The sequence below is a fragment of the Oenanthe melanoleuca genome, chromosome 1A (genome assembly GCF_029582105.1).
Source record: "Oenanthe melanoleuca isolate GR-GAL-2019-014 chromosome 1A, OMel1.0, whole genome shotgun sequence".
NCBI classification, from domain to species: Eukaryota; Metazoa; Chordata; class Aves; order Passeriformes; family Muscicapidae; genus Oenanthe; species Oenanthe melanoleuca.
In genome coordinates this window covers 58,439,660-58,452,170 of record NC_079334.1, presented here as the reverse complement: position 1 = coordinate 58,452,170, position 12,511 = coordinate 58,439,660, and the positions used below count along the sequence as shown (strand labels likewise).

The window sequence follows — 12,511 nt, the reverse complement described above, 5'->3', positions numbered from 1 at the left end:
GCAGGGAGGGCTCTCTGCCTCTAGATGGGTTTTATACCTCAATGGCATCACACCTTTATACCTGGCAGTAGTGCTGCCCTAAGGGATTTCCAATGTAACAGGCAAAGAAGGAAAGCATGACCCCTGCAACTCTGCCAAAACAGGAACAGCATTTCCCCATGTGTGAGGCCAAGGCTGGAGCTGATCTTACCTGTCCTTCAAATTACTCATTTTAGTAATTTAGTAAAATACTCATTTTAGAGACACAGTTGTCTCCAGGTACAGCTGTGTGTCACCCTGGTACAGGCTGTGCCTGTTTTGGTGCTGCTGCCGTGCCTGCACAGTGCTGCCTGCAGGATGCAGAGCTGCAGCTGTACAGATGTGGGCAGCTCACCACAGCACAGGGAGAGACCTGAGTGCTGGGGCAAGACTATAGAGCTCATGCTTGGAAATCTTTTCTATGAGAAAACTAATAAAATTTAAAAAGAAAGGAAGAAAACAAATATCTTCCTTTCCAGTGGCAGCCAAACTTATTACACAGCTGCAAACACTTAAAGTTTCACTGCAGAACAAAACAGTAAAGTCAGATTATCTGTCCTAATTCAAGTGGCTTGAAGTTTTGCATCTGATTCTAAATTACCCACACACTTTTCCTTTTACACTCAAAAGAGAAATATCCCAGAGGAGCACTAAAATGAGGGTCAAAGATCAACTGAATGATTGCCAAGGAAGCCCTAGGTCAATTGGCATCTAAAATTTAGACATCCCAGGACAAAGAACCCTACACAAAGGAGAAAACCACAGCCCTGGGTACAGTAAGCAGAGCATGCACAGCTGTTGGAGAGTGACTCTTCATCAAGGTCAAACCTTTATCCCTATGTTGGTTGTCTTTGACCTCAATCAGCAATATTGTAGAGATGGTTTAATGAAATAATGGAGTCCTCCTCCACAGTGCAACTATTTCACCAAAACTCACCGGGGTTTAGTGCCAACCTCCACTCAGGTTCCATTTGTTTAATTGCAATTTTCAATTAGTCAAGTAATTATCTTCCCATTTATTTACATGCATGAGATAAAGCAAAAGATTTCATTTGATTCATAATCACATACCTAGAAACTCAGGCTTGGATTGTGATATGGGCAGAAGGCAGCCAGCTAATTCCTGACAAATTTCATTATCAGCAAGGCCATGTTCAAGAAGCAGGAGCTGTATATGAGGGCTAGGAGTGAAAAGTTGGTGGGTGTTTAGGAATGCAAGCATACCTAAACATAAAGTATTGTTATTCTTAAACAAAAGATTGAAGTAATAGATTAAATTAGTAAGAAATGGAATATTTTGGGGAGCTTGTACCTAAAGTGAATGTGCTTACTTTTCCTTGAAGTGATTAATCAAACACAGGGGAAAAAAAGAAATAAAATGGACAAATCTTGATGTGGCATAACCTTATTTCCCACTCCAGATTATGAACTTATATAAGCTTGTATTGGAAAAATTGAATCTGACCAGACATCAGTGCTGTTTATTTTATCAGAGGTGCTTGTGTCCATACTGAATGTTGTAGCTTCATCTCTGAAGAGCCAGAAAGGAAATCTCTTGATTTCTCTCTCCAGAGAATTCTGACAGCAGGAGACATGGCATTGCTTACAGCCCAGAGAATTGGCTTCTTATCACAAAAACAAATCTGCAGCAACTTCAGATTGCTGAAAGTTTAAGGATGGCAAAGTGTCCACTCAAGTGTAAAACGATTAAAGAGTGGGAAGAAATAGGTAAAAATAAAAACTTTAAAAAAATATTTCATCTTATTAAATAACACTTTTGGAGGGTTTTTTGTAAGATATTGAGGTACACATTTACTCTCCAGCACTTACTCTAAACTAGCTAATCTGAAGTAATGCTCTACAGATATTTTACACTTGCATAATTCAGACATTCCATAAGGACCTACATGCACCAAAGGTACCTGGGGGAAGCTCTCAAATGGCAGCCTGACAGACAATAGAGATGGCATCAACCAGACAGGTTTCCTTCCCCTTTCCCATTTATTCCTATAGCCACACTGCAAACCTTCCCTGATGAAACCAAGATGGGACTTCAAATTTGACCTGAGCTTCTACATTAACATCCAATTAAAATCCAAGGTCTTGCATACCTGCTTATAGTTAGAACTCCATTGTATCTTTGGCATGACAGCAGTAAAACAAGATGTTCTGAGACCTCACTGCCAGGAAGCCCAACCTGCCTTAAACATGGCATAACACCAGCTGAAGTGCTGCCCAGCTGCCCAAGAGTCCTGGCTGCTGTGGCAGTAGCTGTGTGCTCCAACACCAGCCCCAAGCAGAGCCCACTGCAAGGCACTGCTCCTGGGCTGGAAAAGCACATCCAACTCCTGGTACAGCAGGCTGGCAAATTCTCCTTCACATAAATCTGCCCTGTACCAAACACCTCACACTGAGCAATACTCCACATCATCCTCAAGAATACTGTAGCTGCCCATGCATATTAAACTGCACAGGGTGTAGCATCTGAGGATCAAAATGACCAAAGAGGACAGACACCTGGGAATTCTTCACATTTAGAACCAATCTCTCCACATGCTTTATCCCTTCCAAGATGATTTGGAGAAGCTGCAGCAATCTACAGCCACAGGTTGACAAAGCCTTCAGCCTGCAATATGAACATCCACAGCAAGACCAAGTGACAAGGGACAAGACTTACAGCTGCAGCCTCCTCTGTTATTGTCCATTACAAGTTCTGTCCTGTCCCAGGCCTGATCAGGGGAAGTAGCAGCACACTATGGGGAAGATCTTTGTGTCCCTTTCCTTGAAAAGAGTTGACATGAAGGCCCTTCTCAAGGCTGCCTGTGTGTCTAGAGAACGTACATGACATGCCAGACTCCAGCAGTGATTGACTGCTTGAGACAGTAAGGAGGAAATCTTAACTCTACCAAGCCCCAGGCAATGTTGGGCTCAGGGGTTATATTACATAATGCAGATATTCAGCTCTGACAGTAGAACTGTCACCCAAGTAGATCATCAATTCCAGGTATCATAGGTATCACACTCCCTTTCTTTCCTGAGTTACCCTCTCACAAGCTGTCCATAGCAGCCTTGGACATTCCCCCTTTCCTGAGACAGCTGTCACCAATGGGGTCTATTTGCTCAGTCAGGAAGGCAATAGGCAAAAGGAGCAGATAAAATGAGCAGAGCTGACAGGTATTACCCAAACACCTCTATCAGCCCAGTCAGGAACACTGGCAAGGCAGGTATCTCCTGGTGTTTTGTGATCAGACACTCCCCAAGGGCCAGCAGAATTGCTGAGATCACCTTCTGTCTGAACACCCCTCCTACAGGGACTTCAAAGGTATATGCAGGCTCTGTCCATCACCAGTGACAAGAGGATGGTGATTTTCAGGAAAAGGAAGTGTCAGCAAAGCAGGATCCTAACAACCCAGCTGAGACTCACCACTTTTCCTAAGACTGACAAGGTACCAAGGCAAAGTATTCATGAGGAAAGCCACAGTAAAGTGGTGAACTGTGTGAATGAAGACTGCTGTGGGGGTTTTTTAACAAAACAAACAACATGGGCATCTTCCCAAGATGACTTCCTCTGCTGTCTTGCAAGAATTACATTGGAAAAGGTGACTGCTTTCCCCATTAAAAAAGATGACTTTGTCAGCTGCTATTTATTACTAAAATATTTGCTTCCCCAGCTCCTGCACCAATACAGTTCTTTTGTGCAGTCGTGTAACACAAACATGGTTGCTTTATGGACTGAGAACAAAGAGTCATGCATTCTTCCTCTAAAGTATTCTCTCACATTCCTACTAGAGAAATTCACTACTGAGAAACTCATAACAATAGTCTACCTAAGGAGGCAGCAGTGGGCAGATCAACACCACCTTGTTCCTCTTTTTCCCCTGACAGACAAGTTGGATGCCTTGGGGTTTGAAGTACCCAGTAAAGACAACAGCAGCAGCCCACTACCACCTCCTGTAAAAAAGATAATTCTCTCTACTGCTTGCTGCTGGGTGCCAAAGATGGACCTCTGAAATCTGAACCAGTGATATCCTTAAGCATTACCTGGAATGAAATAAGCTTGCAATCCAGAGAAGTTTTTGGAAGTTACTCAATTTGGTAGCTGCACAAAGGGTTTTAAATGTCCCATTCCTAGAAGATAACATGGAGCATTAATCAAATTATTAAAGTATCTTTCTGCATTTCACCTGTATTTTAACTTGGGTTGTCCTATATGATATTCTGTATCATTTGCATTCTGTGTGCAGGTTTCTTTCCCAAACATGCTTTAATTTAAATAGAATATATGGATTTAAATCAAAAACAGGCAGACAGATATAGGCTGGACATTACTAAAAGATATAGCTCACTGCATTTTTTTTTTCTTTTTTACCATCAACCATAGAAAGCTTTATTCCAAGCCTGATCACACTTTCAGTTACAAAACACATGGCAAAAAATAACAGTTAACACGCAAGATCTGCCATATTTCTACTTGCCTCTTTTCTTATACTGGACTTTCCACACTGAGGGATGGAAACTAAACCTCTCTCATTTTTCACATAATGAATATACCTAAGGGTAGCAAATAAAGGTTTTTATTATTTTGAATTTCATTTAACAAATGCTTTACTTTCCCCAAGCCACCGTTCGTTAGTGCAACAAACTGCACAGTGCTAGTTGCTGAGGTATACATGGTTAAACTAATTTCATCTTCAACCCAAACTGCAGTGTTTTCTCTCACCTTTTTTTTTAAATAATGAAAGCCATATAGTCACTATTTCACATTTCTAAAAATAATTCCACTCTAGAGTAAAGAATGGTTATGTAATAACAACAGGCTGTAAAAAGCAACAGCCTTATCTTTTATCACCCATAGAACTCCTGCTGCTCTTTTTTTTCTTTTTTTAAATATATTTTGTGCAAAATTAAGTTCTGTGTAGGTCTGTACCATAATTTGGAAAAAACTGTGTATAAAATGTATTTAATTTTTAAAAACAATCCCAACGTCAAACAACAGAGAAAGGAAAAACAGATCAGAGGCAGCTCAATTTTCACATGAGAAACTAAATATAGTATGTTCTTAAAGCTCCAGTAATACATTCTTCCAAAAACCAGAATGCACTTTGGTCATTATTAAACATTAGTACAGAGGCAAATAAAATACAAAATGCTTGTTTGTGTTGCTTTATATATAAAAATATTTTTATACCACATAAGTTTAAGACTCAATACTTCCAATCTTTCAAGATGCTGAAGATAACAAACATAGGGCAATATCCAGACTCTTGTCAGCAACTACTTGTCATTTTTCAGGTATGAATCCAGTATTTTAGAAACATAACATACAAGAATTTTTGTGCCCGGTGGTATAAATCCTCCCAAAATAATTTGTAGAAGGAAAGCTTGTTACAAGTTACTTAATTCCACAGGGATAGACACCTTATTTTTGCCACACTGAAGAACCACAAGTCAATATGACTGGTCCTTGTGGGAGGCAGGGGGAGAGGTGTTGGAAACCCCAGCAGAAAGCACATGGGAATGACACCTGCTGGGGAGGAATGGCAGTTATTTCAAGACACAAACCTGCCAAATACCAGGCTCTGTAGCTCTGTTGCTCACCAGAGCAACTTGCTCTTTGTGTTTCATTGTTCTTAAACTTCAATGTGGTATGAATGGCATATACTATAGTGTACAAGAGAGCATCTATCTTTTGCTCAGTCATTCAAAGCATTCCTTTCACCAGTAAATAATTTGCTTGTTTAAATATTCAACTTCAACATATAATACATACTGCTCCATAGTTCACCATAATATATCCCAATTAATATACATTTATATGTATAAAGTTTCTCATTAAAAGTAACAATAAAAAGTGCACATGCACAGTTGGAGCTGCGCAGAACAGCCCAGTATTTCAAATAAATACAATATTTAATTTTTATCAAAATATCATACAGCATGGTAACCATTTACAATTATTGCTCGAATAAGTGTGTTATCAAAGAACACTTGTTGACTTCTTATATAATACCTTTTTAATATCCCAGGATATTTAAACTGCAGTCTATATGAGTTTAGATCCTGGAATTACTCAAACTATTAGAAATTCCCACTTGTTTCTAATAGTAATACAAAACATTTTTGCTACCTGTCATAGTATTGTCAGTACTTTATTTTTTGAGTATGTCTCACTTTTCTATTGCAACCAAGCATCCATTGATATTGTCCTCAGAAATGACTGGTGCAAATGAAATATTCTAAGCCATTTTACCACACTATCAAAAATCAAAAGACTTCCATATAGTGTTACTGGTAACTAAAAATGTTCAGCATTGGCTTAGATTTAACAACAGATAGAGCAATTTAGTGTAATCAATTTTCAGGATTTCAAACTCTCAGACACACAGTTTTTGACCCTTCCTATATCTGACCCTTTCCAAAACTAAGCAATTAATTTGAAAATAAAACATAAATGTCAACTAAAACAAACACAAACCAGTGAGAAGATGAAATAAATACAAAGATTGCACAAGACAGATGTAAACACTTCCATTTTCCAAATGACTTCCTTGAAGAGGTTGTAGCTTCTGAAATACAGATTCAGTGGCTGCTGTGAGGCAGTTTTGTCCATCAATTACCTTTTCTGTAACACTGTGTTATTTCATCTTCTTTCTATACTGTCAAGATTTGATCTTCCAGAGCTGGAAAAATTAGAGCAGTACATCAACTTATTTCTCAAATTACTTTTTTTACAGGAACTGAAATACCCCCATGTTTTTGCTACTATTCTAATGACACAAAATACATTTCACATCCATTTACTTCTAACAAGAAAAAGATAGTAGATGTAAGCAAACTGAATGGCCAATAAAGGGCTTTGTGACAACTACAAGCTTATGCCTCATAACCTGAATCTTGAAATAGTTTCCAGAGTGTGCAGTTCAGGATGGGCCAGAAAGAAGGATCTAAGAGCACAGTCCTTCAGCAATGGCAAACCAACACTGTAGAACTGGTCACAGCAATGCCATTCCTACTGCAATACTACACTGCAGTGCAAGACAAGGATAGCCTGCTCTTTCTGCCTCCTCTAAAGAGCTGCAGAGTCAATAGCAAGGAATTAAAGAGAAATCAAATCTGGGCTATGAAGAAAAGTTAAGGAAGGTCTTGTTTTTATATGTAGAAATGTCTCTGTATTTATGTCTAAGTATTCTCATAATTAAGTGTCCTAAACGAAATTACAAAGCCACAAAATGAAAAAAGTTTAAAGGGCTGCTCTTACAAATGCACCATTATTCTTCTCATATAGACTTAATTTAATAATTTAGCAACAGTTTCCAAACAATAAATATTTTAGTTAGCCTGGTTAAGAATTAACTATGCTTCAATGTGTCCCATCTATAAGAACATGGTGAAAGAAAGGATGTTTCTCAAGTATTTACCTTTAGATTAAATCCAAGCAAGTCACTGATGACACCAGAAACAGCTGACAGGATGACAACTTGGGTGATGTTATAAAGCAGTGGATTCATTGTAAGCCCATATAACCTAAAGGGACTGTCCAGTTCCTAATAAGACAAAATAACAGCACCATTAAAAAACAAAAATGACACAAAGGGGGTTTTGTTAACATATGTATTGAGCTATATTAGACACTTTAGGAAGTCTTTAAGTCTCAGTGGAGAAAAACATTCTCCTATTATTCTGCATATCAAACACAATGTGCAGGAAAATACTCATCACAGTAACTGACTGTTGACTGCTGTCTAAATAACTCTTCAAAAACTTGGAGGCTACCCATGTAGGGTATCTACCAATCTGCTCATGAAGTCAAAAAAATAAAGAGCTAGGTTCCACCATCTCTGAATTCCTTACAATTTTCCAGAAATCACCTTCAGGGTTAAAAGAACTGACAGGCAGCAGAAACACAAAAATAAGAGAAGAAAGATTTTTATAATGGCAGAAGACTACCTCACAACTATGAAAATTAACAAAAATGTCTTTCCTATTGCAATTTCCTTCCTTTTCCATTAATTTTGAAACTAACAACTGATCAATATAGCCAGAAAAGAATGATAAAGGAAAACAAAATCCCAATAATCATTAGACTGCCAATATTTTACTTTTTTTCATGGAAGAAACAGAAAATTAGCCCAAATTAATCTGCAACAAAACTTGAACAAAGAAGCCATTTCACTGATTTGCCATTATTGGTGTGTGGATATAGTCACTCAAACTTTTGTGGCCCAGAAATACATAAAATAAAGGAAGGAAAAAGGAGTTTTAAAATATGAAAGTGGATTATATAAAGTCTACCAATTATCACTGCTTTGGTCATTTATATTTTCTAGCTTTAAATTCATCTTCATCCCTCTCCTGCATTATATCCTGGGAGTTGAAAAATGCCTTGTAAACTCTCTTAAAAATGAAGAATTTTAAAGCTATGATTCTTCTTTCAAAAAGGTAAAATAAGACTGAACAACCTTTTCATTTAGATGTAATGTCATATAAAACTCTGTTGCAAATACAAAAGATACAAAATACATGATTCTGAGAAGGTCAGCAGAGAAATTCTGTAAGGAAAAAGTATTTAGACTTTGGATTCATCTTACCAATTTTTTGAGTAAGAAAACAGTAAGAATATTCAACAGAATCAAGTCTTTATAAAAGTTTAAAGACCAAAACTACCCAAAATCAAATTAAAAAAACCCTGAGCCCATTTAGCTACTGGGCACGAACTATGTAATTGCTCTGATCACTAACACTCAAAAATTTATTTAAAGCCCACAGTAGGTGGCTTGGAAATCTCACTTTTTAGTAAGTTCTCACAGTAACTAAATGATGGCTTGGGTCTGGGATTTGTGCCACAAAAGCTAAGTTCTCCATTGGAAAAGGCTATGAGTTAATACACTTCTGGCAAGAGGAAAACATGAACACTTTTTTTTGAAACACAGAAGAGCATGAAAAAAAATGGAATCAATTTTGACCAAGAGTTGATCAGCATTCAACCTACCCCACATTCTCACAAACAGCACACAAACACTTCAGCTGATGAGATGTTATCTTTAACCTGTTGGGCTTTGTCTATTCCTGTCCAGTCTCTCCTTGAATCCAGATAACCCTTCTGCATCCACAGAATCCTTTGACCACCCAATGCACTGAGAATACTTCCTTTCTCTGGCTCCACAACCAGGACCTAAAAGCCTTGCAGTCCCTTATTCTTACACCAGGAGATAGTCACTGCTTTAGTCAGGTTCTCCTTATTGCTGCAGCACAACTCTCAAGCAGTTGCAGCTCTTGAGTCCTTGCTGACTCCATCACTCCTCTCATGGAAAGTGCTGCGTATCTTTTTAGAGAGGAGGGCACCAACACACACCTTCCTCGAGGTGTCCTGGTGGGAGGAATTATCCATCTAACTAGAACAAATACTCTGATCTCAGCTACTAGCTGGCTAAATTAAACAGAGTTTTAACTTCATTTTAAGGGCTGCTCTCTGGCACGTGGGAATCAACAGACTAAGGGGCCCAAATTCAGAGTGTGGTAGAGTGAGGCCACAAGGTCTTAAATCACCACTGTAGTGACACTGAAAACAGACAATAAAATTGCATCATTCATTTCTCAAGCATTCATCATCCTGACCACCTGAAGTACCTTCTCTCACACTGCTAATATACAACAAAAGAATAAAACTTCCTGGATGTAATATAATTTGCAATCCACAATGATAGCAAGATAACAGACTGCAGTGAATGAACACGCAGCATCCCTGTGAAAGGTACAGGGCAGATTTAAACCAAAGCAGACCCTACTGCCTGCAGAAGTCACACAAGTGACTCTTTAACCACTCTATTCTACTTCTTTTTTATAATAGGGGAATATAATTTTAATTCTTACCTTCAATAACTTAGTAGCAAGCTTTAAAACATTATTCACTAGTGTCAGTTCCTCCTTCTTATTAGGCTTTTTCTCCATTTTCAAGTACAAGTTTATCTGATTTAAAACAAAAACACAAGTATCACCACCTACTCAGAATTTAAAGGAATCAATTTGGAATTATTTCATATTTCAACATTGTGATTACTCAGTAGCCATATCATAAAACTGCAGTGACATTTCTGTGAGCAAGCAAACTTTTTTTTTTCTTTTTAATATTCAAGTACTGGCTCAGCACATAGGAAAATATGATATTTATGATATAACAAATTAAATTTGACATTATTATACCACCAACTTTAAAGTTTAGTCTGATGTATAAATTAGGCATGAAAACCCACCAACATAGGGTTTACATAATTTCTTTTCCTCATTCAAGGGTTGCCTGAGGTTTGACAATTTGACCCCAGAAGGTGTTTATACTAGTGGGCAGACTTTACAAGACTTAACACCCTCAAAAGTTATTGAACAGAATGAAATGCTAGATCATAACTCTGCTAAAGTGTAATTTCTTTTCAAAGATTCTAGTGTAATTTAGTACTTCATGAGCACCTTGAGTACAGAAAATCGATCTTTCCAGTGCCTTGAAATATTTGAAAAATTATTAAACTCTTCATTGCTGTAGGAGAACAGTATATTGAACATTTCAATACTTCTGTGATATAGACTTTTTTAGGTCATTATATCTGAAAAAGTTAAGAGTTCAAATTAGCTCTTTTTTGGCCCTTTAGCAATTTTGAAACATCAGCTTTCATTCTCAAACAATCTGTCTTGGATATCCTAGATCAGACAAAGGCTACTTTCTTTTCTATTGCATAACAAAAGCAAATTAAAGGAAAAAATGTCTTCAAAAGCCACTAACTTTTTATTTTAGGATGACAACCTTCAAAATAAAAAATTAACAATTTAGCAACATGCTGAAGTAGTCCTTCAAATGACACTTTCCTGACTACCAAAAGGAAGTGATGCTACATGATGCTATGATACATTTAACCACCTGGTTGTATGGTGGTTATTGAAATAAGGGCCATAGACATCTCAAACAAGTAACTGATTATCAGCTCTTCCTAAAATGACCACTCTTAAGTTTCTTATACAGGTTAAAAATCAAAATCTATGCCTAATATATTCCAAGACATATTAAGCTCCTGAACTATTACTATTTCATTTTAAACTAAAATTATGCTTACAGAGCCAAAGAGATGCCAATATCTAAACATAAAGCTATTGATTTCAACAATGCAAGACTTATAAGCAGGACTAAACAAAAAATATGAGTTGAGACTCATTTGTCTTTTTATGTTATTGTTGTTGAACTTTCCTGCTTGTTTGTTTTCAGCTTTGTTCTCTTCTCAGTAAGCCTAATAACTGCAGTGTGCCACTTTCCAGGACACTGGATCCAATGTGCTTTTTTTGATAAAGTGAGTGTCAATCAATTTTTTGGGCTTGACCTTTCTTGAAAAGACAAAATGTTAGACTTCCATGAGTCTGGCTCAAGAACACTGTAAATACGCTGTAGTACCCAGCTCTAGCAAATGAAACCAGTCTAAAATTAATTCTACCCTGGGTGAAGTGTATCCTTTTAATTTTCTGAGAAACAATTGTGAATTCTATTTTGGTTTTCATTTCATAAAGCTCTCTGGCATTTTTGAGGAAAAAAGACTTGTAACAGAATATGCTGCATTCAATGCAAAGATAAGTGTCTGATGACATAACACTTCTTTATGTTCTGAGGACATAGAGAAAGTGCTTCTTTCAATAACCATGCTGGATTAAAATGTTCAAACATAGACTCCCAGAAGATCATAATACAGAAATCCATGAAAGCAAAACAAAAGCTTGACAATCTCTCTCCCCTTACTCTCTGCATTTTTTTCCAGTAAGTGTTCCTTATCCCAGACACTTCTCTCCATTTTCATTCCAGAAACAGCAGACTAACTTCACTGGGACATTCAGCTATTTGTACTCTGAGGATCAAAAGAACAATGGAAAACTCTCCAGGCTCAGGAACTCTGAGAGGTTTCAGACTGGTGCAAATTATCTCATTCAGGACAAGACAGAGGGGCAGACAGGTTTCTCAGTGTCCATCCTTATCTTTAGTAAAGGCAAGAATAAGTCAGATCACCTGTCACAGGCCTCACATCCTGACTTTGGGACACACACTGTGGAAGATTTTATTCTCATACTTTAACATATTTTCTGCAGGAAACCTGTGAAGGTTTCTGGAACTGCCTATTTACCTTGCCCTGAAAGGGTTGTTTTGTACCAGTGTGAAACTTCAGAAGAAAGAGATTTCTTTCTAACCTAACTGAACATGCTTAGCTTGGAAAACCATCAGTAATGCCAGGCAGAGCAGAGAGGGAAGTTTGAAGTACAAACACCAACCAGGACATTCCTGAGAAGAAACACACATAGAACCAAAGCCAAGTTTCAAAAATGACTGAAGAAAAAGATTTTCAAGAAGTCTAGAAAAGGCTGTATGTAATCCATGCAACCTAGCAGTCCTAAGCTATTGGAATGGAAACAGCAACTCACTTCCATAGAGGGTTAACTTAGTTCTCAAATCTTTAACTCACCCACACAG

At 37.6% G+C, this 12,511-nt stretch overlaps 1 protein-coding gene across 3 annotated transcripts in view; it reads right to left on the bottom strand.

Moving 5' to 3' along the window:
• Nucleotides 1-1,024: 1,024 nt before the first annotated feature.
• PHTF2 (putative homeodomain transcription factor 2) overlaps nt 1,025-12,511 on the bottom strand; it is a 64,192-nt gene continuing 52,705 nt past the window's right edge. For all 3 annotated transcript variants that reach the window (XM_056516282.1, XM_056516281.1, XM_056516284.1), the window contains 3 exons: nt 9,889-9,984; nt 7,437-7,562; nt 1,025-6,698 (listed from right to left, as the gene is read on the bottom strand). In XM_056516282.1, the coding sequence (XP_056372257.1) occupies nt 6,678-6,698; nt 7,437-7,562; nt 9,889-9,984 (243 nt within the window). In that variant the 3' untranslated portion in view covers nt 1,025-6,677. The remainder of the gene's footprint in view (nt 6,699-7,436; nt 7,563-9,888; nt 9,985-12,511) is intronic.